Source organism: Mustela nivalis (genome assembly GCF_964662115.1).
Source record: "Mustela nivalis genome assembly, chromosome: 12".
Lineage (NCBI taxonomy): Eukaryota > Metazoa > Chordata > Mammalia > Carnivora > Mustelidae > Mustela > Mustela nivalis.
The window spans coordinates 14,103,160-14,130,488 of NC_139031.1; the positions used below are offsets into that span (position 1 = coordinate 14,103,160).

Sequence of the window (27,329 nt, forward strand, 5' to 3'; positions counted from 1 at the left end):
CTGCCTGTAATTTGAGCAGCGGCCGCCAGATGAATGGTGGTGCCCAGCTGTGCTTGTGTTGCACAGATAGGCTCCCTCCCTGCCCAGGGCAGAGAAAGAAAGCCCCAGAATAGCCTGAATCGAGACAACTCTGCCTCCTCGCTACCAGAGGCGTCATTCATTCACAGTTGCAACAACCGTTTCTAATCCTGTGGGGTAACGAATGAATGTAATTCACATGGAGAGGAAGTACAAAGACTTACATACCACTGATGTGCGTGCGTTCCTTATGTCAAATAGCTGCTCCTATTTCCTACTGTTTTGTTCAAATCTGTCCTGTTTTATTTATCTTTTTACGATTTTATTTATTTGAGAGAGACAGAGAGAGTGTGAGAGAGCATGAGGGACAAGACCGTTCCCTGCTGAGCGGGGGGGGGGGGGTGACATGGGGCTCGAACCCAGGACCTGAGAACATGACCTGAGCCGAAGGCAGACACTTCACTGACTGAGCCACCCAGCCCCCTCGACGATTTTTAGGGGTACTAGTCTTCTTTTTTTAAAGTGGGAACAAATCCCCCACACGTAGGACCCTTTTCTTCTCATGGGTCTTCACCTTGGTTTTCTTGGTGAACCAGAACTCAGAGGCCAGACGCAGACGCAGACTCAGAGGCCGTACCTGCAGACCCACACTCCCCTCATCCCCGGTCTTTTTCCCAGTATCATGGCCTTGGTGACTACGTTTCTCTCCTTCCAGATGAGAGCGGGAGGCCAGAGCTGCTGTCCGTGTTTCTCTAAAAGCTCCGTGAGCTGCTTAGTGACTCACTGCGCAGCTCCTGCCTTTTCCCTTCTCCTCCTAAAGACTTTGAAACACCTTTAGGCAAAACAGGGCACTAAGTTTTGGCACCAAGTAGCGTGAGGACCGATTACTTGCTGTTTCTTTAGGATGGCTTTACTTATTTGTGCTTTTGCTTCCCCTTTTGCTCCAGGGCCACCACCGCCCAGTTCGGGAAATGAGCAGCACTCGTCGGCCTCCATCTTCGAGCACGTGGACAGGCTGTCCCGGTCCTCGGAGGCCAGCCGGCGGGTCCCCAGTAAGATACAGCTGATCGCCATGCAGCCCATCCCGGCACCTCCGGTCCAGCACCCCGGACTGGCCGACCGGGTGGCTGAAACCAACAAAATTAACAAAGAGGTATTTGCTCTTTTTTCAAAAAGCACATTTATATTTTTAAACATTCACATTCTGATTGGGTCCGTGCTTAAAAACAGGTGGGAGTTGCAGCGTCGGAAGGTTACTGAGGCGAGGAGCTGCTGACACGTATTCTCCATTTTAAATATGAAGCTGAGTTTTTATTTAGATCCAGTGCCATTCAAGGACACGGGCAGGCGTATGGCAGACATGCAGAGAGTTGACATAGCAAAGCCCGCTGTCCTTCAGGAGTCCTGCTGGGGCCCTTGGCTGGTGTTTGGGAATTTACATTTCAGAAACATTCCCACTATTCCCAGAACAGAGCGGCTCACCGCGCCCAGATCGTTTATGCAAACAGTATGACTTATCTGAACATCTCTTTTCCTTCCGGGACTGTGGAATTTTGGCGCATGGTATGCGGAGGGAGCCCGTTGGACCGGCCCCAAGTACGCGCATCCTGGGCTTTGCATCTCTAATGGGCTTCCTTGCTGGACATTTCACATGCATTGTCACAATCATTGCTGGAGGAATGAAGCGACATTGTTCTGTGTGACTCTCCTGGGGAAGGCCTCCGAGAAGCTTGCTCCTGGTTTCCTCCAGACTTCGCCCCACATGCCATTTCTCTTTGCTTATTTTGATTTGCATCATTTTGCTATAATAAATGGGACTAGCTACTGAGTCCTATGAGTTTTCCTAATGAACCTTTGAACCTGGGGTGATCTTGGGACCACTGTAGACTATGATCCCTGATAGATCCTGATAGACTATGATCCCTGATAGATCCACACTGGCCCCAAGGATCCAGTAATACCTTGTAAAATCCTATTCCATTGAATCCTGGGAGAGTGAGTTAGATCCACGTTCCTCCTAAGATTCTGGGAACCAGAAGGCCAGGCCAATTCACTGTTTACTGGGCCTTGAGAGATTTGTCCTGGGCTGGACAGTGAGTGGAGTGAAGCCCGTTTAGGGTTGCACCTAAGGCAGCTCCATGTTTGTCCATTTCCTGCCTCTAAGAAACACCAGCAGTTCTGAGAACTACGGAGAACTATAGCTGTGAGTTCTGCCAGGATGAGGTAGTAGAGAATTGGTGCAGTTACAACCCCCTCCCTGCTTTAAAGGTGATCCTTAAAGTAGATCCTCTTACAGAAGTTCTAGAGTTCTTAAGGATCTTTCCTTCTTGCTGAGAATGTGCGCTGTGGGTATGGGGTGGTGTGCGCTGTCTCTGCTCACCAACGCTGGGGAGCCCCAGCCTTGCACAGCCCCGTCCTAACCTAGACCTGTCTCCAGCATCTCCAGTTGCACGTGCCTCTGTGCCTGCCTTAGAGCCGATTCTCCATCTGCTGGAAAGAAGGAAGGGCATGTGCTCACCAGGCCGGTGGCCCCACAACTTGATAGCATACACTGCCATGTTTTTCTTTTCCTCTCTTTTTAAAAATGTAGTTCTTGATGCATAGCAGGCTGTGGGAGCCAGCCCTTGGGGTGGCAGGTTCTCTGCCCCCGTGTGTGGGTGTGGCTGTCCGTGTCACACCCCTCGCAGCTTCGCAGGATCCTGGGACGGCTGTCTGGGGGAAAGGGACGCCTTCCCAAGATGCTGTTTCCGCATGGGGGCCAGAAAGCTTCCAAAACATTCCATGTGTCTCCCTTGTCTCCTCTTGGCGGTGCAGATCCAGACGGCGCTGCGGCACAAGTCCGAGATCGAGCACCATCGGAACAAGATCCGGCTCCGAGCCAAGCGCCGCGGTCACTACGAGTTCCCGGTGGTGGATGACCTGTCCTCGGGCGACACGCGCGAGCGGCACCGCGTGTACCGCAGGGCGCAGATGCAGATTGACAAGATCCTGGACCCCACGGCCAGCGTGCCCTCTGTGTTCATAGAGCCCAGGAAGAGGTGCGCCTCCCCAACAGGGCCCCCCAGCTTTGCCTTCAGAGGCCCCGAGGGCTCTGCTCCCACTGGGGCTGCTCTCATTCGCCACCCCCTCCCCCAGCCCCTCCAGTTGCCACGGAATCTTGTTCCTGGGTGTGTTCTGCCTCCTGGACTTCAGCTAGTTGAAATCGGCAGTCACTCTTAGTTTCTCCGATGGTTGCCCCCTGGTTTCCGTTCTCCGTGCCCTTCACCCTCACTCCCGGTACCTTCACCTCTGCGGCATGGGCAGGTCCCTTTCTTTTTGCACCGCTGCCCTCAGAGTCTTGGTCTCTGGGTCTTCCAGACCCCTGTCCCTAAGGCACCACATTTTCTCTCATCACTGCTCTCATTCACGTCTTGCTCTGTTCAACACCTGCCATGGTTTTGGTTACCTGTGGGGCCTGTGTTTCTGCAACAGGTGGGGCCCTGCCTCTCCACGCTGGCTGCTTTCCACCATCCCGCAGTGGGGACAGTGTCTCCCCACTAGAGGGTCCCTCACTGCCCCCCACATTCATCTGTTTCCTGTTTCTGGCCCTCAGGGTGGTGGAGCCTTCACGTCCTGCCCTCTCCCCGCATCCCTCCCCTCCGTCAGATCCCGCTTGCGTTTCCAGACCCGTCTCGGCCGGAGAGCCAGCCGTGCTATCCGTAGCTCACGCTGACCTTGCGCTTTTCTCTTGTTCCATGCGTTTAATATGCTCAGGTGGACCGTAGCTTCCTCATGGCCGAGTCTCACACACTGTTTGTACCCTGCGGGGTGTTTACCGCAGTGGCCAGCATATCCCAGAGGCTCAGAAAATACTTAGTGTGTAGTTGATAAGTTACTGGCAGGAAGGTTTATTTCCTATGAAGATAACCTTTATTTCCCCCCCGGAAGCTCCAGGATAAAGCGATCTCCCAAACCACGCCGGAAACACCAGGTCAATGGCTGTCCCGGCGATGCTGAGAAGGACAGACTCATCACCACAGACAGCGACGGCACTTACAAAAGGCCCCCCGGGGTGCACAACTCTGCCTACATCGGTTGCCCGGTATGCAATGCCGCCTCTTGCTTCTGGGATCAGGGTGGGTGGCTCTTAGGGGGAGGAGAGTGAACCGTGGTGGCTGTGGCCCTGTGCGATGGTGTTGCCAGCTGGGCCCTGAGGCATGGGGGGAGGCGGCCGGTGGGTCACAGAGCCCAGTGGGCTGCCAAGAGAGCCCCCTGGAAGTGTAACTCTCGCGTTGGTCCTTTCTGTATGCAAGCCCGTTTTCTAACGCTTCGGGGTAGGTACTCCTTGAGGTTAACTGGAAAAGAGAAGGTTTTTTGTTTGTTTTGTTTTTTATCTTTCCCTGGTCAGATAATTGTTTGGGTTTCTTGGTAATAGGAGGGATATTTAGAGTTTTGTCTCTCCCTTCTGTTCCTGGAGGGCTAAGAAGATATTTTATTTGTGTGTGTGTGTGTGTGTGTGTGTGTGTGTGTGATCTGAATGGAAGAGAAAGCTTAATGGAAACTATGAAATACAGAATTAGATATTTTTGTTTTCGAACGGAAAGGCCCACTCCGAATTGCTTGAAGTGTTCAAGGCAGACATTGATGGCATTAAGGCACACATACACAGACCCCATTGAGCCGGGGAGAAAGGGACCGCCTCCCCAAGGGTCTGAGACACCCCCAGACAGAGAGGGAGCTCTAGATGTGGCCGACTCCATCAGCGCCAGATGCACAGTGGACACCTGGAGTTTGTGCCAGGGGCAAGGCTGTCTTGTTGCACAAGACCCCTTCCTTCTTCCAGAGACACTCACAGAGGCATCCTTGTTTAGCGAGAAATCAGGAATAAACCCTCACATCCTTGGAGAAGGGGTTTGTGACATGCAAGATCACTTTGGATAGAGCTGGTGTGCCCTTAGCCTTTGTCTCCTAATGACACAAATAACTAACCCCGAAAGATGCGAAGCCTGATCACACACATATGCCAAACACCGTAATGACCCTGGGGCTCTATATCATTAAATCATGATCATCTGAAAGAACCCGACTTTTCCTGGAAGCTTCCTATCTTTCTAGCGTCCTAAAGACTGGGAGCGCCTGCTTATGGGGATGGGTGTGGTCCTGAAGGGCGCAGGCTTCTCTAGACGAGGCTGCTTTGCTCCTGCCTGGAATGAATCCAGCCGGTGGGGAAGGCGCAAGTGAATGCCTCTGACAGGGGAGCTGCTGGCCGTTCTCACAGCAGATGGAGCTCTTGTGCTGCGGTCGTGTCTTGGACAGGTGGTTGTCTGGGCATCTGCGGTGTTTGCCTTCATCTGGGAGGACGGTCCCCTTGGCTCCCCACAGTGGTCACTTGAAGCTTTGGCTTTGGTCACCCACAGGACTTGTAGGCCTGATGTGTGAAGCCAGTGATTAGAAGAAGGGGGGCTTCCTTCTCCCCCCTACCCCACGCCTGCTGCTTACTTCCCTAGTCAGCCTGGCTCCTTCCCTCAAAAGAAATCTGTACCAGTGCTAGCTCAATCCTGGCCCCTCTTTTTTTTTTTTTTTAAAGTAGCTCCAAGTTCTGTCATCTGAGGCCCTTGGGTCTCTCCATTTGTCTTCTTCAGTGATCTGAAATCATGCTGCCTTCGCTGGCGGTGGGGGGGTGGGGGGTTGCTGGGGGAACTGGGATCATCTTTTCTCTTCTTGCTTTTTTCTTAGCAGCAAGTGGAGGGTTTCCTCCTTCAGCTGGTGGAAAGAAACCCTTCCCCAGAGAGCACCACCGCAGTTGACCGGCTTCATTTTTCAGAGATTCCCTGAAACGAATTTTTTCTCAGATGGTCTTTTTACTTTCTGCAAAAATTCTGAAGCGCGTGCTCTCACATGCAGTGCCTTTTTGTGGAACTCCCCCCCCCCTTTTTAGGTAGTATTTAATTTTGAATATTTCACAACACATATATGTTTTTTCTTAAATTTTACATTTGGCCCTCAAAATATCTTTTCGTTATGAGCTCTTTTCTCTTAGGGTGGAAGAAATATTCCCGTTATTTCTTGGCCACTAGGGTCACCATTATAATTCAGGCCTCGGCACACCACGGGCCTCAGGACAGATCTGGTCAGCGACCAGTTTTTGTGAAGTTTTGTTGGAACACCATCACTCTTGTTCATCTGCATGTTCTCCCTGACTCCCTCTTCGAGTGGTAGAGTTCTGTAGCAGCAATGGAGACTATGTGACTCAGAGCCTATGATATTTTGCCGCATGGTCCTTTACAGAAAAAGTTTGTCTACCCCGATCTAATTTGTCACCCAAACCTGAGAGTGGTAGAAGGCTCTATCAATGGTTCTGTGGTGACAGCAGGCACAGGCTGAGATTGTCCTCGGCCATCCCGGGTCACTCTCTTATAATACCGACAAATGATGCCGGATAGCACCAGGATACATCTTTTCCGATGACTGAAGGTAAAGAAGAAATTCCTACGTCCTTCTGAGAAATGACAGGTGGATGCATATCTGTGCAAGGGAAACAGATTGACTCATAATGAAATTATCAGACTGAGATTCAAGAGAGCGGAATTCAAATTCCAACAGGGACCCTGGGTAAATCTTAACATCCGTCCACCACTGTTAATCCATTTGTTAATTCAGTACCACCTGTCTGTGAAACGCTGTGCCGATGTCGGGATTTAGAAAAACGAACAAGACCTCTTCTTGGCCTGGGAGGTGCTGGCAGTGGAGCCTGCCGGAGAGGAGACTGTTGTAGGAAGAAAGAACGAGAAGCTCTGATGTCCTGTGGCCCTGTAGCTCTTTCCTTTCTTGGCGGGATTCACGAGTCCCATCTTCAGAGCATCACAGCCCGTTTCTTGCTATAAGCGTTAAGCCCCTGGACTCTCAGTTCAGGCTTGCAGTGTTTTATGTAGCTGCACGCTTGCTTCCTTGCCACGTGGTGTTCTAAAACAAAATTCAGCTGAGTAAATTTGAAGATCTCATTAGCTTTATTCAGCAGTTCATGAATCGGGCAGTGTCCCCACCCAGCAAGTAGAAGAGAGCTCTGGGGGGCAGTACAAAATGCAAGGTTTTTAGAGACTCAAGGGGGCAGAAAAGGAAGCTTTCTAACAAAGAGTGGATTGTTTCAGGCAAGGTCACCTTTCTTTGGGGGAAAAAAGGGGGGGTCTGTTGTGCAGATTACCTCACTAGGGCTGATCAGGAATTTCCAGATCGACTGGTTAAAGGTCACATTCCTGGGAGAGGCTGGAAGTCTTGCTTTGCTCTCTGGGGGCAGTGACTCCATTCGGGCCGGTCCCGTCATTGCTTTCTTGCTTGCTTTTTTGTTTTTTGAAGAACAGCTGCGCAGTCATTTACTGGAACCACTGCTGGGAGCATCCCTTCTGTCTTTGGAAAGACTCATTCACTTACCAGTGGGATGTGTTTACAGGGACACTTATCCTCTTACTCCTCCTGTTAGGTTGATGACACACTCCTGGCCGCAGTCTTCCGCCTCTACTCCCTAGGAAAACCCAAGAGTGGGAAAAAGGCCTGCACATGGACCTTTTATCCACCTCACCGGGAAAAAAACACAGAGTTCTTCCAGGGCTTCGTCATAGATCCCCTTTTGGGGCCCCAAATCCGTACTTAGAATTCGTAGCTGACAAATGTCACTTAGTAGAACCTTTCCTGGCATAGCCCTTTTTTTTTAAATGAGTTTTTTTTTTTTAGATTTTACTTATTTATTTGACAGACAGAGATCATGAGTAGGCAGAGAGAGAGGGGGAAACAGGCTTCCCACTGAGCAGAGAGCCCAATGCGGGGCGCGATCCCAGGACCCTGGGATCATGACCTGAGCTGTGACCTGGGATCATGAGCTGAAGGCAGAGGCTTTAACCCACTGATCCACCCACCCAGGCGCCCTGGCATAGCCTAGTTTTAAGGAAACAGACTTCTGGGGCCAAGGGGTCCCGCCTCCAGCAGGGAGAACGCCCACTCGCTGCTGGGAGGGGCAGGCACCCGCCCAATCTCAGGAGGGCAGTCCCCGCTCAGGCCACTGGTTCCTGTGGATGAGTTAGGGCCTGGTGATGCCACAGGTTCAGAATCAGCCAGGAGAATCCGGAAATCTGAGCTTTAGTATGAAATTTTCAGATTTTAAGAAATATTGACTTTTTATTTATTTTAGATGGCACAGGCCAAGCAAAACAGGTCTCTGGGCCATGTGTAGTGTGCCAGTTCGTGGTCTGGTTTTCTGTCTGGAGTTAACCAACTGCTGCCCTTCAGTGTTCAGTGCTGGCTTGGATAATAATGGATTACCCGTTGGACGGAACCTAATCATGAGGAAGCATTTTATTATTTTATTTTTTTACGATTTTATTTATTTGACAGAGAGAGAGAGAAAAAACAGGAAGAGCAGGAGAGGGAGAGGGAGAAGCAGGCTCCCCATTGAGCAGGGACCCCAATGTGGGCTCCATCCCAGGACCCCGGGATCATGACCTGAGCTGAAGGCAGAGGCTTAACCAACTGAGCCACCCAGGTGCCCCGTGAGGAAGAATTTTAGACAGTTGTCTGAGAGTAAGGGTATGTCTGTGGAACAGAGATTTTTCTGTATAAGTTATTGATCCAAACATTGATACAGACAGGAATGTCTTCTTCCAACCAGCTGAGCTAGACTGGGCCAGCTGAATGAGCGAAGCATTCTAGGTACAAGGCGCCCACCCTTCCTCATGGAAGACGCAGGATCACCAGTCCCTCGTGCCCAGCCCCTCCTCTTCTCAGGGTGTCACTGACAGTGACTGTGACGGTGCGCTTCCGGCACCGGTGACACCGGGAAGGCCTCTCCTTACCGTAGTGTCCTCTTTGTCTCTTGGGAGTTGACTCCGTGTATATGACAACAGTATTTTGCTCATAAAGCAGTATCAGGAAATAAGGTTTTAAGAAACCTTAGTTGTTACTTTTATCCCTGACTCTTCGACAGTAGGTGTAGAATATAAGTTAAACCTTTCTGGGTTGACTCATGTTATCCAGAGGTACATCCATTTGAAAGACGTGAAAGACGTGTGGTTTCTGAATCAACACTTTCTATTTACTATTATAAGCAGTTGTTATAATAAGTATTTGAGTTGTTTATACACAGACAGGCACGATATGGTGGTGACTTTGAACTCTTCTGGGTGGTATGTAGGGCAACTTTTTCTTGCCATAGTCAATAGACTGCTTTAGTTTTTGGTATGTGGGAAAAGTTGACTTGGTATTTTAGTATATAAGACTGAGACATTTTGTGGCTTCTTAGGGGCATTTAATAAAAATACATACTTGCAGGTATTGACATGCATTTCCGATAGTGGGTGAGTTTTTTTGTTTTTGGGTTTTTTTTTTTTTTTTAAAGATTTTTATTTTTTGACAGAGACGGTGAGACAGGGAACACAAGCAGGGGGAGTGCCTGAGCCGAAGGCAGACGCTCAACCACTGAGCCACCCAGGCACCCCCAGATAGCTGGTTGAGTTTTGCTGGCCAAATGATTGTTGACTATTTTCACTTTTTTTTTCTCATCCTGATTTAAGCTCCCCTTGCCACTGCTAGCTACCCTATAGCTGTCATGTAAAAAATTCTTACGGTAAACTTTTTCCTCAGTGTCCGTGAAAATTCTTAAATTCCATTTTGGCCCTGTGGTCACGTTTTTGCGTCACCACAGAAGCTCACCTTGATCCTCCTTCCCTTTGCTCTTTGCCTTGCTGCAGTCCGATCCCGACCTCCCGGCCGACGTGCAGACACCGTCCTCAGCGGAGCTGGGGAGGTATCCAGGCCTGCCCTTCCCAGCCTCCCAGTATATCCCGCCCCAGCCGTCCATCGAGGAGGCGCGCCAGACCATGCACTCCCTCCTGGACGACGCCTTTGCCCTCGTGGCCCCCAGCAGCCAGCCTGCCAGCGCTGCGGTCCCAGGCCCTGGGGTCCCAGCTGTCCTGCCTGTGAACAGCACCCCTTCCCGCGAGGAGAGGCGAGCCACCCAGTGGGGGTCCTTCTACAGCTCTGCTCAGACGGCCAACAACCCATGTAGCGTAAGTACTGGCCTTCTAGAAGTCTCTGACGGGCCAGATGTTGGAACTTTGTTGCCTGACTCCCTCCATTTCAGAATCACTGCAATAACACTCGTTTCACTTGATAAGAATTAAAGCTTGGCTGAGGGGTCTCAGTTTTCAGTATTTTTTCCTAAGTTAATTCTTAATGTTGGAAGCACCCTTTTATGCAACTCTGGTATTTAATGGTAGTCTCTTCCTGGGTTCCCTTCAGTGCCATGAAATGGAGATGGGGTAAGTGTCAAAGCATATTCTCATTGATGTCTTTATAAAAGGTGCAGTTTAGAATGTACCAAGTCATTGGGCTTCTTCTTAGAAGGCCACCTGGGACCAGAGTGGTCCTCAAGGCTCCAGGAGTATGGGCAGCTAGGCCACAGGCAGGCAAGGCCAACCATTCCAAATATCAGGTTTCCATCTTAGGACTTAATATTTCAGGATTTCATCTTCCATTGTTATCCTTTTTTTTTTCCCCATAATCCCTCAGTCCTTTCCAGTGTGTCTTCTCAAAACATGGGGAAAGGGGTAAAACTGAAGGATGTAAAATTAAGTATTGTTTTGCTAATTCCAGATTGGATGATTGAACTAAAACATTTAACTCTGGAGCGAAGTTCATTAGACCCAGTTTCTCAAGGAGTGCTTATACCGGGTCGTCTGATTTTGCTACCCATATTAAGGTGAAATTGGGTGGTCATGAACACACGTTAAAGGAATCGTCGTCTCTGAAATTGTTTTGAATTTTCGAAGTATGTGGTTAGTGATAGATTCTTCCCTTCAATAACTGCTACCATGTGGTGAAAAATATCATTCCATTTCATTGTTTTTAATGTTACAACTATAAATATTAAATACTTCATATTTATAACTGGTAGTTTATAACCTTTAAGGAAATGAGTGATACAGAACGAACTCTTTGGTAAAGCGAATGTGGCTTCAGCTGCTGTCCCTTCACTTTAAGCTTCTTTCACTTGTTTATTCATCCAGGGAGCTTTATGGAGCAACTGCTGTGTTTGGGTATTCTGCTGGGTGTTGGGGGTACAGCAGTGCGCAAGGTACAACTCCAACTTCTGTATTACAGCAGGGGGATATGTGGAAAAATTGAAGCAGTAATTTTAAAACTGCATGGTGGCTGCCTTGGCAGGGGTCGAGTACAGTCAGGGAGCACCTGCCTGAGCTGTCAGGTGTTTAGAAGGATTCTGTGGCTAAAACGGCATCAAAGCGGAAGTCTGAAGGTTAGTTAATGTAGAGAAACATGGCAGAGACAGAATTAAAAGTATCCAGTACAAGCTTCTTCTGAACAAGATGGAGGAACAAGGTTGGATTACCTCCCTTCCAGAAGCAACTAAGATAACAAGGAGGGAAAATATATATAAATATACATACACACATATGTATCTGTGGGTTTTCATAACCCTGGGCATTAGGCAGCAAAGGAGAGGGCTTGCTAAGAAATGGGTTGAGCTCTACACTTAATTCCAGTTCGTTATCTTGAGAGAGTTTCTAGCTGCAGTGTAGGGAGGGAGACCCTCGGGCAGAGCGCTGTATTCTCTCTGAGTTGAGAAAGATAGAGTTGGAGACTAGGGAGGAAAAGATAGCTAGATTTCACAACAGGGAGTACAAGAAAGCTGAGAATTTTAGAGATCTGCAGGGAACCTTCATCTGAATACTGACCAGTTTGAGGGTATGAGGAAACTACCTAAGGCTAGGGAAAGAACCACCTAAAAAGATTAAAGCGAACAGTTCTCAGAGCTCACACAGGTGTGGAAGTAAGTCCCTCCTGTAGAATGAATTGTGTATCCCCAAATCTAAATGTTGAAGTATAAACCCCCTGTGGCTATATTGGAGCTGGGATCTTTCGGAAGGTGACTAAGGTTAAATGAGGTCATAAGGTTGGAGCCCTGATCTGATAGAACTGGCACCCTTATAAGAAGAAGAGACACCAGAGCTCGCTCTCTCTGCCATCTGAGGATATAGCAAGAAGGTGGCTGTCTATAAGGCAGAAAGAGAGCTCTCACCATAGACCAAACCCTGCGGGAAATTTGATCTTGGACTTTCAGACCAACTACTACAAGAAAATACATTTCTCTTATTGAAGCCACCCATTCTGTGGTATTTTGTTAGGACAGCCCAAGCTGATGATTACAGTTCCTTTCCTTCCAGAGCAGAAAGCTGCATAATTCATGGAGCACCAGTTAGGTTACTCAGAAGGGACATTACTTTGCTTCAGTAGTGGGACAAAATGAGCCCCAGATTAAAGCTTCCCTAGTTCTGCCTCACAAAGCAAAAAACAATACATGAACCCAAACAAACCTCAAAAATATGTATAAAAATCCAAAAATACATAGCACTCAACAAGTTAAAATTAATAAGGTCTGAAATCTAATCAAAACTAGCCAGTTAAGCAAAGAGGCAGGAAAATGACACAGAAATAGTAGACAAGGATTTTAAAAGAATAGACAAATGGAAAACACACACCAAGATGTTAGACTTAAATTCAGCCCTATCAATAATCCTATTAAATATGAATGGTCTAAATATTCCTATTACAGGGCAACTATCAGTGGAATAAAACTCACAATCTAATTATCTGTTGCCCACAAGATACAAATATAAAGCCACAAATAGGTTAAAAGTATGGAGAAAGAAAAAAAAAGTCTGGAGATAGATGAACTCTGTTAACACTAATCACAAGAAACTGGAGTGGCTCTATTAATGTTAGCCAAAATGATTTCATAGTAAAGAATATTACACAGGGATCATTTTATAGTAATATATTAGTCAGTTCATCAGGAAGACATAAAATCCTAAATGTTTCTGTGCCTATGACAGAGAATCAAAATATGGTAAGTAAAAACTAATAGAACTTTACACAGAAATAAAGCCATTGTTATAGGCAGAGACTCCAACACTTCTCTTTCAATAATTGATAGAATGAGTATATGGAAAATCATTAAGGTAGAGAAAACTTGAACAAGTCTTGCATTCATACTGATTATGAGCTTGAACTAATTGACATTTATAAAGGGCTTTACCCAAGAGGAGCAGAAAGAGTACTGTATTTATACAGTGGGCTACTACTCATTGATAAAGAGGAATGAATTATTTATACATACAACAATTATTTATACATATGACAACATGGTTGGGTCTCAGAATAGTTATGCTGAGGGAAAGGAGCCCCCCCACCCCCAAAAAGTGCATATTGTATGATTCCATTTATATGTAATTCTAGAAAATGCAAACTACTTTATAGTGACAGAAAGCAGATCAGTGGTTGCCTAGGGATGGAGTGAATTTGGGAAAGGTTATGGGACAGAGGGATTACAGAGGAGCACCAGGAAGCTTGGGTGGTGATGGATATGTTCATTATTTGGTTTATGAACATGGTTTTTGGGTACCAACATTTGCCAAAATTTAAAAATTTGTATACTTGAACATGTACAGTTCATTGAGTGTCAATTATAATGAAATGAAGGCTGTGAAAATTTTTGCTCCAAAATGTTTTTAACAATGAAATTGGTTCTGAGGGACTAATACAGGGTGAGAAGTAGGAGTGGTGAGACATGAGGCAGGAGAGAAAAAGCAGAAAGCTCTTGGGACAGAGCCTAGACCTCATTCTGAGGGTAATGGTCAGACACTGAGGAGTTTTGAGCACTCTAAAGACATAATTCAGTGTGCCTTTTTGACAGATTGCTCTCATTTTAGATTGGAGAATGGTTTGTCAGAATGCAAGACCAGAAGCAGGGAGACATTTAGAAAGTTTTCATAGTAATCTTGGTGAGTGATGTTGGTGGCCCCAACTAGCATGATGCAGTGAATGGATTCCAGAGGAAGAATCTTCATGTCCTTAGTGTGTTTAATTGCTAATGGCCCTGAGCCAGCCTATAGGAAGGGGAATCCAGAGTACTGAAGGAGGAATTGTCTTTAGAAATGAGGGGGTATATTTCTTGCATTTTAATAGTGGGAGTGGGGAGGAGTTGGGTGCAGATATAATCATGTTTGTAGTGGGTGACGAGAAGTTGAGGGACCTCCCATCTCATTGTGGCTTCTGTTTTTCACAGTGGAGAAAGCAGAGCCACTTAGTGAGAATGATTCAAGTGTGGCAGGGCAAGAGATTCAAGGGAGATTCAAGAGATTCAGAGATTCAAGGGAGAGCAGAGATTATGCATACCTTTTGTAGAGAATGGAAGAAGACCATTTAGGGACATAAGAGTAATTACTTAGTGGCATTGAAGCTCCTGTTGAGACTGGCTGTCACGAAATTATAGTGGCACGAATTAAAGTTCTGGATTTTTGTTGATCAGCATTTGGATACGCAGGTGGAGACAAGGAGAAGATGGGCAGTTGGATTGATCCGAGAGTAGAGGTTTCTCAGGCAAACGTGATGAAAGGACAAGGGGCAAGAGATGTGCAGACTAGAGGGTGCAGAGCACCTGGGTGGCACAGTTGTTAAGTGCCTGCCTTTGGCTCAGGTCATGGTCCCGGGATTGAGCCCCACATTAGGCTCCCTGCTCAGAGGGAAGCCTGCTTCTCCTTCTCCCACTCCCCTTACTTGTGTTCCCTCTCTTGCTGTGTCTTTCTCAAATAAGTAAGATCTTAAAAAAAAAAAAAGAAAAAAAAGTTGAGAGGCTGCCGTTGAAGTAGCGGTAGATCATACACTGTAGGGCAAAGACAGGGAGTTGGGGTCCATTCAACATGCTGCAGCTTTGTAGGTTCTCCCTCTAGCGTCCTCGGCATCATGTAGGTTGGATCCACCTTCATCTCTCACCACCCCTGTGGGACTTCCTGATTGTTTTCTGGCTCCGGTCTTGGATGTAGAATATGAGGGTGGTGGCTGACCTGTAAAATGCCATTTATTGCTGTTGAGCAGGCTGGGGAGTGGAGAGGCTGACACATCTGTGGCCATCTTAATTTCCCTTTTTTTGGTAAGGGCTTATACGTACCCTACCTGCTAGGAAGCCGGAATAATTCGGGGCACTCAGCTAGTTTTTCTGAATCATTTCCCTCCATGAGTAGGCAGTGTCCATTTGATCTTCAGATTCAACTTTTTCATTCACTTTAGGGAAGCTTTCTTTAATATCTAAATCAATTTTCTTACTCTCTTCTATTTATTGGAGTCGAAGATACCAATTATCTTCGTGTTGGCTCATCTTTGTTTTCTGTACCTATCCTTTCATTCTCTAATGGCTTTAGCTACTTTGTCCTGGTTTCTCTGCCTTCTTTATGATTATCATGGGCCTTTTGTCTGTGGCATTGATTTGATTTGGAGCCATATCTATTCTTTTCCCCACTAGTTGATTTCTTAAAATCATAAAGGCATTGTTTTGGTCCTCAAATTTCCATCAATAATTAGGTCCCAAATTATTTCAGTTCTCTGGTCTCCCATTTCCATTCATTCTATTCGTTTATCATCTCATCTTTGAACTTAAAAAAAGTATTTGCTATTCTTACTATTTACCATTATGCAGCCACAGTCCTTTTTTATTCCTTGGCTGCTAGTTCTCAGTTTATGGCATGAATCTGTTTCTTTCTTTGCTTGTTTGGTTTCTGCTGGTGAATTTTAGCAATAATTTTTGATTGATTTGTGTTACTATTTTTATTATTTTTTCATTGTTCTTAGGTTTTGGAGATGAACAATTCCACAATGATACCTTAATCTACCATCTTTTTTTTTTTTTTAAAGATTTTATTTTTTTATTTATTTGACAGAGAGAGAGGGAGATCACAAGCAGGCAGAGAGGCAGGCAGAGAGAGGGGGGAAGCAGGCTCCCCGCCAAGCAGAGAGCCCAACGCGGGACTTGATCCCAGGACCCCAAGACCATGACCCGAGCCAAAGACAGAGGCTTAACCCACTGAGCCACCCAGGCGCCCCCTTAATCTACCATCTTAACCAAGAACTCAAATCCATAGCAAGATTTTTATAAACACTCTTAAGAGAGTGGTTTTCTTGTCATGGACCTTGGATATTACCCTTATTTGTTTTGATAATGATAGCTGTTTAATCTAGTGAAAAGCAAAATCATTGGCTATATATATGCATATCTAATATAATTTGATGATGTTTATAAATTGGTCATAAATTGCTGTTTGTTGCCAGGAGGAACCTTATCACCCTTTATTCCCTCCTTTGACTACAGTAAAAACATAATAATGTAGATCTCAGGATGTCCTCAGTTACCACGTGAACCTTATTTACCATCTAATGACATTTTTTTAATCTTTTTTTTTTTTTTTGCCAGTGTAAGGGTGTTAGTTTTGCATTGGTGAGAAGGCTACTTAATAGGTGATGGGTGGTGTTTCTGCTTTCCTGAGTAACGTTAACCTCCCTGGAGCTGTCTTCTAAGTACCAAGTATGGATGTCTGAAGCAGGACATTTTATAAGTAGACCCATCCCAGTCTCCACCGACGATTTAACATGTCTTTCTTGCTCTATTGGCCTGTTTTATACTGAATAGAAGGAAGGGATGCATTAAAATGGGATTTTTATTTGACATCGCTGGTTGAAACCTTAAAATTCTATTATGTTGCCCAAAGTTTTATATAGCTGTGACCCACTTAAACACCTGTCATTATGTCTCTGATTTTTTTTAATCCTTTTCACTGGGGCCTGCACTACTGAAAAAATCACTTCCTTTTTCTGATTACAATAGAGTTGAAATCCCTCGTACCAGAATAACAAAACAGGTGGGGTAGACAGCTCGTTTTCACTCTTCTGTTAGTTTATCACTTACTGGACCTCCTGAAATCCTGATATGTAATATTGATCTTTTTTGTTTTGTTTTATTTTGCACATGAGTATGTTTAAAAAATCAAGACTGCTGAAAAACACAGGGATCACTGTGAATAATCTTTATCTGGTCTCAGATTTCCCTTTAATTATTTGAGAAGGAATCGAAACTCCTCTTCCTTCTATTCTTCCCTTCTTCCATAATCCCCTTTGCCTGTTTGATCTCAAATGGGGAAATGTACAAGGTTCTCTTCTCCCTCCCTCCGCCAAGGAGATGGAAGCAGGGAGGGTCAGAAGATGAAGTAATTTAAGCACAGTTTCATACATAATAATCCTTTCAAACTGTATGAGGTATAGGATTCATTCTATCCTCCTTGGCATCACGAAATAGGCCCGGGGAAGTTGAGTAGCTTGGCTAGTCTGTTTAACTCCAAATCCTCTACTTTTCTTCCCAAAGAAGAGATTTATTCAAGGGGCGTATATCTGGTTTGGAAACCATGGGCCTTGCATGCAGTGGTTAAAACCTGGTCTCTTGAGTCAGAAAGACTTACTAGGAGGAAATTACTTAACTTCCTTGTGAGTTGATTTCTTCTCTAAAACGAAGCTAGTGAGCTCTTTTTTCTGTTACTGGGGCCGGAGTCAGCGCTCATCGTGCTTACCACAAAATACTAATTCATTAAATGGCAACTTAAAATATGTCTAATATGAGAGCAGGTCCAGAAGCAAGTCTGACTTAGTAACTTCACTTGAAGCTGTGGATCCTGGACAACCAGTTGGTTCAAGCTGACTGCAGTTGGATGGACTCTGGCCAGAGTCCAGTCTCTGCTTGTTAAATCTGATACCCAAATATCGACTCACAGCTGTTGAAAGGAGTGTTGAAGTAGGAGTCCCATGAATGTTAGAGTCAGGATGTGTTGATATCATGAGGAACACAACATAGATACATGTTTCTTTAAACTGGATGCCATATTAGTATTGTTTTCGCCAAAGAACACATGGTTAGCCGAGATTAACTCAAGTAAAAAGAGCTGATTGAAGGATATAGGCATTGGGGCGAAACATATGGGCAGGAGTACGGCTGGGGCTCCTTGGAGCCAGAAAACTTTAAGAAACTGAAGGTGTTAACCTCATCTTTAAGCATATGTCTAATTTCTGGTTCTTGTTTTATTCTTTTCCTTTTCACAATGTTCTACAGCACAGTACAACACTCACGTACTTTAGTTTTGTGGGTGTGTTTGGATTGCTGCTGTAAACCCGCTGGCTGTGGTGACCATCATGGCCCATGTGGGTAGAGTCATTTGTACTCAGTGTGACCACAAAGGCCTATCTTTTTAGCAGAAGATACAGATTTGTAGAGAATACGCCTGTAGGGAAAAACAGAGGCCAGAAGGCTGTTACTCATATTTTCAAAAAAGAAAGAAAGGTCTAGAAATGAGTTATGTGGGTTTGTTAAAAGCATGATAGTTTCAGTTCCCCAGGCTGAAACGTCTGGCATTATTGATGGCAGAATGCTTAAATGACATACCAGCTGTCTTATGAGAAAATAATTCTCTTGAGAGTCAATCCTGCAAACCCAAATTTGTGTGTTTGCTATTGTCACTTTCTAATAAATGTGGAATGTTAATCTTCATCTTCTTGTGGTTTTCTTCCAGAGATATGAAGACTATGGAATGACTCCCCCATCAGGCCCATTGCCGAGGTAAAGTTTTTAGGAGAAAATGCATTAGGACTCCCTCACATAAACTTTTAAAAATTTTGTAAACTCACTTTTTTGAGCTAATCTTTAGAGCAGATAAAAACTTCAGAGTTGTGTGTTCTCTTGGGCTAATCTGAAGAGGAGAAAAAAGGTGGAATTTACGGTCTGCTTCCAATAATGACAGACTAGATAATTTGCTGAGGGCAACTAGAAAAGCTAGACAAGAAGTTAAAATAAACCAAAACCAAACCCAGATAGCTAACAGGACAGTGAAGTGGTATGGGGCCAAGATCCAGGAAATCCAGAGAGATGAGCCCTGCCTTTTGGGCGAAAATTCTCCCAGGGGCCCCTGCTGATTCCAAAGGATGTGACTGAGAAAGTGAGCAGGACTTTGGACAGACTCATGCAGCTTGGAGTCTTGAAAATTCGACATGAAAGTTGTGGGATACATCTCAAGGCATGCTCAGGGGGGAGTTTGATGCCTTAAGTGAATCAAAATATATTTGAAAAGAAAAATGGCTGGAAACCAGTGATCTAAGCATCTATCTCAATGTTTAAAAAAAAAATCTAATTAAACCTAAAGTAAGTAGAGGGAAGGAAATAATAAAAATAAGAATAGAAATTAAAGAAAGGGGCACCGGGTAGCTCAGTTGGTTGAGCATCTTCCTCCAGCTCAGGTCATGATCCCAGGGTCCTGGGATCCAGCCTCATGTTGGGCTTCCTGCTCAGCAGGGGAGTCTGCTTTTCCCTCTCTCTCTGCTTGTGCGCGCGCTCTCTCTCTCTCTTGCTCACTTTCTCTCAAATAAATAAATAAAATCGAAGAAAATGAATAAATAAAAAGAAATTAATGAAATAGAAAAACAAATACCATAATAGAGGAGATTGACAAAACTAGAAGTTGGTTGTTTGAGAGAAGCTAATAAAATTGGTAAATCCCTGGAGAGCTTGATCAAGTAAGCTGCATATCATTATCACTGACGGGAATGAAAAAAGACATTTTTTTTTTTTTTTTAGATTTTTTTATTTTTTATTTGACAGACAGAGATCACAAGTAGGCAGAGAGGCAGGCAGAGAGAGAGAGGGAAGCAGGCTCCCCGCCGAGCAGAGAGCCCAATGCGGGGCTCAATCCCAGGACCCTGAGATCATGACTTGAGCTGAAGGCAGAGGCTTAACCCACTGAGCCACCCAGGCGCCCTGAAAAAGGACATATTAATTCAGATCTTTCAGAAACAAAAAAGATTTTGACGGATTTTTAAAAAGACTTCACAGATGTTGGGAAGATTTTATGAACTCATTTTTGTTAAATTTAAAATGGAAAGTAGGTCAGTTAAACATCCACCTTCAGCTCAGGTCATGATCAGGTCCTGGGATCTAGTTCTGCATTGGGCTCCTTTCTCAGCAGGAAGTCTGCTTCTCTCTCTACCCCTTCCGCCTGCTTGTGCTTGCTCTTTGTCTCATGTTCTCTCTCCCATTCTCTGTCTCAAATAAATAAAATCTTTAAAAAATTCTTAAATGGAAAAATTCTGGGGCATCTGGCTGGCTCGGTCAGTGAGCATCTGACCCTTGATCTCAAGGTTGTGGTAGGAGGCCCATGCTGGGGTTAGAACTTATCAAGAAATAAATTGAAAATTTTTTTTTTTTCAAAATAAGATGAATGGGAAAATTTCTAGAAAGAAAGCCTGAATTGTCATATAACTATTAAAGAAATTGAAATCATTCCTAAAATTCTTCCCACAAAGAAAACTTTAGGCTTCAATGATGAATTCTACCAGAAACACGAAAGGAAGTAAACATGCCAGTGTCCTACGAATTATCTATAGAATATAAGAACAGAGAATGCTCCCCACCTCATTCTTAAGGACTGCATAACCTTTATCTTTTATTTTTTTTTATTTGACAGAGAGGGAGAGAGCACGAGAGAAAGCACAAGTAGGGGAGGTAGCAGGCAGAGGCAGAGGGAGAAGCAAGCTCCCTGCTGAGCAGGGAGCCCAATGAGGGACTTGATCCTCGAATCCTGGTATCATGACCTGAGCCGCAGGCAGACACTTAACAACTGAGCCACCCAGGTCCCCCAAGACTGCATAACCTTGATATCAAGGACAGGGACAGGGAAATTGCAGGAAAGAAGACATTAAAGGTTCATGAGTTTTATTCAGGAGCATAGATGCAGAAACTTGAAACCAAATATTAGCAAACATATCCAGCATTGTATATGAGAGGATATCATATCACAGCCAAACTGGATTTATTCCAACAATGCAAGGGCAGTTTAACATTTCGGAAAATCAGCCAATCTAATTCACTACCTTGAGGAGAAAAAAAGAGGGAAATCTCATTTCACTAAATAGAGCATTTGATAAAATTCATCATTCATTCAGTGGTGAAAATCTTAGCAAGCAGAGAGTAGTAGCAGCCTGGTCTAATCTGATAAGAGTTATCTCAGCAAATATGACTTAAGATTGAAATGTTGAAAGTTCTCCTTTTGAGAATAGAAACAAGACAAAGATAGCTGCTTCAATTACCTCTGTTGCCCTGGGGGGTCTACATTGCCCTGGGGGTCTAGATGGTATAAAGAAACAAATAAAAAGAAAGAAAGAAAAAGATTAATGAATTCAAGAAAAGAAATAATACTCTTATTATTCTTAAATGATTTTTTTTTTTTTTTTTAAGTAAAATCCCCAAAGGTCAAGTTGAGAGGTAAAGTGGAGGGCTGGGGGGTAGAGAAGGAAAAAATGAAACAAGACGGGACTGGGGAGGGAGACAAACCATAAGAGACTCTTAATCTCACAAAACAAACTGAGGGTTGCCCCAGGGAGCTGGGGAGGGAGAGGGGGTTGGGTTATGGACATTGGGGAAGGTATGTGCTATGGTGAATTCTGTGAAGTGTGTAAACCTGGCGATTCACAGACCTGTACCCCTGAGGCTAATACATTATCTGTTAATAAAAAAAAAAAAAAAAAAAAAAAAGAAAATCCTCAAATGTCAACACATAAATTGTTAGAATTAAGAGAATTTAGCAAGATAGATAAATTACAAGATAGCTAGATATAAGATCTGCATACAAAAATCTGTTTTATTTCTGTTTATGAGCAACAGACAAAATAAAAACTTTTAAAGATACTACCCAAAATAGCATTAAGAAATATAAAATATCTCAGAATTAATCTCAAAAAAGGTAGCTAAGCCTTCTAAAGAAGGTGTTCATGGATTAGGCAACTCACTGTATTTAAAATATCAGTCTCCCATAAGTGATATACAGATTCATTTTTTTTTAAAGATTTTATTTATTTATTTGACAGACAGATCACAAGTAGGCAGAGAGGCAGGCAGAGAGAGAGAGGGAAGCAGGCTCCCTGGTGAGCAGAGATCCCGATGTGGGGCTCGATCCCAGGACCCTGAGATCATGCCCGGAGCTGAAGGCAGAGGCTTAACGCACTGAGCCACCCAGGTGCCCCACAGATTCATTTTGATCCCATTCAAAATCCTCGTAGTTTGTTGTCTTTGAAGAAATATGTGGAGACTGACAAGCTGATTTTAAAATGTATGTGGAAATGGAAAGGGCCTATAATACTCAAGACACTTTGAGAAAAAGAATAATATGTGAGGACTGTTCTAAAGGTTGTAACTTACTATAAGGTCATGAAGACATTGTGCTATCACCGTAAAACTAGACGAATAGACCAGAGGAACAGAATAGAGTCCATAGGCAGACCCATAGGAGTGGACAAGTGATTTATTACAAAGAAGGAATTGCAGAAAACCAGTTAATCTCAGAAGTCATACTCAACTATTCTTTCAATGACCACAGATCACACAGAAGTAGGAATGTTACCTGCTTCCTCATTTTTTTTCTGTTCTTTCTTTGCCCACAATTTCAGAGGGGCTTGTTTTATTCTCCCCCAAAGCCCTCCCCAGCGCAGGCACTGCTTCATGGTCCAAAAACAACAAAGGTAAAGAGAGTGCATGAAGATTAGGTGATCTGGGGCAGAAGTTAATGATGGGGAGTGATCTGATCTGGTTTGCCCAGTTCAGTATACACCTGTTTTTTAGTGTAAATTATTAATCACTTGGACTCTCAAAGGCATTCTGGTTTGGATGGCCAATTTATGGTTACTCAAGTTAAAGGATTCTGGGGGATTGGGATCCAAATCCAATTGTGTACACACAATTTAGGATAAAAGGATGTGCATGTAGCCAGGAGGTGGATAACTGGGCAAAGTAGAAATCACTAAAGGGCAAGAGCTAGTTCTTGGGTAGATGGTCAAGAGATTATGATTCGATGAGGTGAACTGCAGGATACAGATGCGGAAGGAGAAGCATGCCTTCATGTTAACGCTCTCAGATCCGTAAGGTCAGAAATGTCAGGCATCTCTCTCTGAGGTCAACCTAAAACAGTAGCAGTGATCTACAGATAGCAATATAAATAGCTCGGGCTTCAGTTGACAGGAGGTACTCCAGAAATAAGACTATAGAGTAGGGGCAAACCAGTCTGTGTTCTCGTCAGACTAGTTTGATCCGTTAATTACTGGTTGACTGTCATTTGCAAAGAGCTGTAATTAGACTATCATATTTTTTTATTCTTGAGTTTCATTAGAAGAATGGTTCTCAAGGTGGAATTCTCAGACCCCTAGAGGGTCCTCAACACCCTTTGGGTGGGTGGGGTCTATGAAGTCAAAATTGTGTTTCGTAATAATATTAAAGAATTATTTGACCTTTTATTTATTTATTTATTTGTTTGTTTGTTTGTTTGTTTGTTTAAATTGTGTTGATTCCTATACTGAGGGGCAGAAGCAGTGGTGGATGAAACTGCTGGAGCCTTAACCCAAGTCAAGGCAGAGAGGCACCAAATGGCCGGAATGTCCTCATATTCCTTACCACCATGCAGTCCGACTTTTTCAAAAATGCCAGTTTTGTTAGTTACGTTAGCGTGTCCTTGATGAAGTAGTACAAATTATTAATTTTATTAAAAGTAAACCCTTGAGTCTTTAATCACAAAAGAGGGCAAAAGAGGAAATACATATAAAGCGCTTTGTGCAGTATGGAATTTTGAAGGATAAGCACCTGTTCAGGTGTTTATGTCGAGAACTGATCTGTACTGCTGCTTGGTTTTCCGTTTGCGTTGTCATTTGGCAGACATCGTTATTCAGACTTGCCCTGCTTGGCAGACACTGTCTTGAGAATGAAGGAAGTGAGCCTGTCACTTCAAGAAAAATAACTGAAAGGATTTGTTGTGAATTATAAAATTGAGCTTTCAAGCGAAAATTTGATTTTTGTCTGCCACTGGGCACTTGACAACTTCCTAGTGCTTAAAAGACTGTTTTGCTGAGCTCAGTGGTGATATTAATGAATTAATTTTTTAAAATACTACCAAATGAAATGTATCAATATCTAGGAAGTCTGCATAACTCAACAAACCCATATTTTCCAAATGACTTATGTCATAAAATCATGCATGGGTCTGTTCAAAGTGCAAAATAAATCAGTGGGATTTCTAACTGACAACAACTGATTGAATACAAAGTATATGAAAACCCAGATGTTTTCTATTAAGGAGATTTGAAAAAAAAGATTCTTCTCACTACTGTTTGGGGAGTGAGGGGCTAGAAAATATAATTGATTTCGTGAGAAAATACTAACGGGTGAGATGCTTAATATTGTGATTTTTAAATTAATTTTAGGCATAGGTATTTAAAAACATTTTCATTTTAATTCCAAATGCAAAAAATATCTGTAGATATATTCCACATAAACAGACATTCTCAAGAGTCCTCAGTAATTTATGAGTATAAAGGTGTCCTGAGACCAAAAAGTAGGAGAACCCCCACCTGAAGCACTGGTCTTCAGCCTTTAGTATCAGGACCATCAGTGGAACTCTGGGTCCTACCTTTAGAGATTCTGTTTTCATTGGACTAGGGTGCAGCGTGGACATTGGGGTTTTTTAAAAGATACTACTGTGCAGCTGGGTTGGGAACCACCACTCAGTCCCATGCTGGAGAGGCTCCGGCCCTGGAACTTCGCCTGCACGTTCATGGGGTCTGTGAGCTAAGGCCTTTCTTCCTCAGTCATCTGGCAGAGATGTCTCCAGCTTCAGCTATATCCCAGGCACTATTCTTAGCGCTGGAGATATGTCCTTGAGCAAACAGAAAACGCCTCTGCCCTTAAGGAGTTCGTGTTCCAGGCAAGGAGACAGATAATAACACTGCTAGGCAGAGAGGTCTTCCTTTTCTGTAGAGCCGGGGTGACGTGTGGTCCTGATGCCTGGGCTTGCTTTGCCTTCAGACCAGGTTTTGGGCCCGGTTTGCTGCAGTCTTCGGAGCTCGTGCCGCCGGAGCCCCAGCAGCCACAGACGTCGGCAGAAGCCCCGTTCGCCGCCCGAGGGATCTACTCGGAGGACGTGCCATCGGTGGCCCGGCCACGGCCCGTCGGGGGCACTACAGGTACATGGGGCTGTTTAGCTTGCATTCGGCCACAGTCTGGCAGAGGCCATGTCAGACTTCCCGGTGTTTCAGTGTCCCCGTGTTTGGGGACCTCCTCCACAGGTCTGAGCCGCCTTCCCCTGGATCCTGGTGGAGGTGTAGGCAGGGGGGTAGGAGGAGAGGGCGGCTGAGAGATCCTGGGACTGACGCCCTCTGGGTTGTTCCTGGGTCTGTGTCTCAGAAGCTGTCCCTTCACCTGGAATTCACGGCACAACTCTTCCAGGGAAGACATTCCTAAATTCTCACGGTACACTGAAAGATCTCTGGCTGGGCTCTTGGTATGGCGTTAAAACAGTGTTTGTTTTAAAGAAGGCATTTTTCCAGCTTGTGATAAGCAGCTCTGGACGTTGCTGGCCAGTGACCTGAGGGAGGTTTTGTTTCATTTGTTCCTCGTGATGAGGGTTGCTGCTCATAGCTGACAGGCAGGACCCAGCAGGGCCGAGCTGAGGTTCCTACATGGCACTGGGCTGGTCTGCCCCAGCGGTTTACCTGAGAATTAAAAATTGCTTTGTAATTAATTATCAATTAATTAAATTTAATTATCATTAATTATTATATAATCATTAATGAAATCTAATTAATTAATTAATTAATTGAAATAGCTATTTCGTGTCGTGGAACCCCATCTTAAGAACTGTTGATACTATGAATGGCTGTTCATGGTTCCCAAAGCATCTGTGGAGTTTCTAAGATTCTAAGCCCTTTCTTTTTTTTTTTTTTAAATACAGCTCAGCATACTCTGAAAAATCCTCAAATTTCATGTTACCTATCTATGTTTATTCCAAGGGCTCAAAGTCTCTCTATTGTTTTCCTTTTTTTTTTTTTTTAAAGATTTTATTTATTTATTTGACAGAGATCACAAGTAGGCAGAGAGGCAGGCAGAGAGAGAGGAGGAAGCAGGCTCCCTGCTGAGCAGCGAGCCCGATGTGGGGCTCGATCCCAGGACCCTGGGATCATGACCTGAGAGAAGGCAGAGGCTTTAATCCACTGAGCCACCCAGGCGCCCCTATTGCTTTCCTTTTTATTTTATTTTAATTTCTTCACCTTCATGTTGGAAGCTTTAGTGAGGAGCCATGACATATTAAATAGCTTATCTTTTTTTATTTTTTTTACTATTATCTTTCTGGATGATCCCTACCTTTATAATGTCATCAAGGAACCAGTTTAAACCAATTTGAAACTTGTAATAATTGGTGAATAATTACCCATTATGGCTTCTTTGGAAGTTCTTGTATGTTGCATTATCAGTCAACCAAACAAATAATATATCTGGTTGTCCAACAGGATTTCATATATTCTACACATGCTATGCTTACAGTCAGTTTTGTTTCTCCTGCTAATCATTATTTATTGGAACATTGTTGTGTATTATATATCCCAAACAAAATTCAGACATGTCCATCTTTACTCTAGAAGAATAGAGAAATGATACATATAGAACCTTTGAGGGTGCCTGGGTGGCTCAGTGGGTTAAGCCGCTGCCTTCGGCTCAGGTCATGATCTCAGGGTCCTGGGATCGAGTCCCGTATCGGGCTCTCTGCTCAGCAGGGAGTCTGCTTCCTCCTCTCTCTCTGCCTGCCTCTCTGCCTATTTGTGATCTCTCTCTGTCAAATAAATAAATAAAATCTTAAAAAAAAAAAAAAGAATCTTTGAAAAGGATGTTATTCCTAATAATTTCTAATAAGAGATTAAGTTATATAAAAACTTGTGATAGAAAATATTAAGATGTACTTTCTGACTGTGTAAAATGGTCAAATATGTCTATGTCTAAAAATTAGTAAAAGCAAAATAAAGATAGTATCTGGGGAAGTATTTAGCAGATACATAGGTCCATGAGGTGTTTTTATTAGAGGATGACTTGTATAAATTGATAAGTGGGCAGACTTCAGAGCATGAATGGGCAAAGGACAGGAAGAATGAATTCACAGAAGGAATATTTGTGTGGGGTGTGTCACATGAAAGTAAACATATGAAAAATGCCCAGTTTTGAAAATTACTAAAGAAATGCACATTAAAACCATGGTGAGACACAATTTCAGTGTTCTATTTTTTCCATAGTAACACAGCGTGACAACATAAGTACCCAGTTTCTTGCTCTGTACAATGGATGTAATGCCATTGTTTTGAGGATTACAGAAGAGAAAAGATATGAAGGGCTCAAAATAGTGCCTAGCATGTTGTAAACTCTCAGTGAATATCAGCTACAATTATTATGTTTTCAGTGGTGGTATAAACCACTGAACATTCGGAAAGCAGCTGGGCAACATGACTTACTGAACTTTGGACTTGGTAATTCCACTTTTGAGAATTTAGGATTCTCCTTCCCAAAGAAATCCAAACACTGGGAAAAAACTACATGTGCA

At 44.1% G+C, this 27,329-nt stretch overlaps 1 protein-coding gene across 2 annotated transcripts in view; it reads left to right on the forward strand.

The window, feature by feature from the left end:
• KIAA1549 overlaps positions 1–27,329 on the forward strand; it is a 136,371-nt gene that overhangs the window by 92,277 nt on the left and 16,765 nt on the right. For both annotated transcript variants that reach the window (XM_082693869.1, XM_082693868.1), the window contains exons 13-18: positions 966–1,171; positions 2,833–3,056; positions 3,946–4,099; positions 9,735–10,052; positions 18,447–18,493; positions 24,770–24,927. In XM_082693869.1, the coding sequence (XP_082549995.1) occupies positions 966–1,171; positions 2,833–3,056; positions 3,946–4,099; positions 9,735–10,052; positions 18,447–18,493; positions 24,770–24,927 (1,107 nt within the window). The remainder of the gene's footprint in view (positions 1–965; positions 1,172–2,832; positions 3,057–3,945; positions 4,100–9,734; positions 10,053–18,446; positions 18,494–24,769; positions 24,928–27,329) is intronic.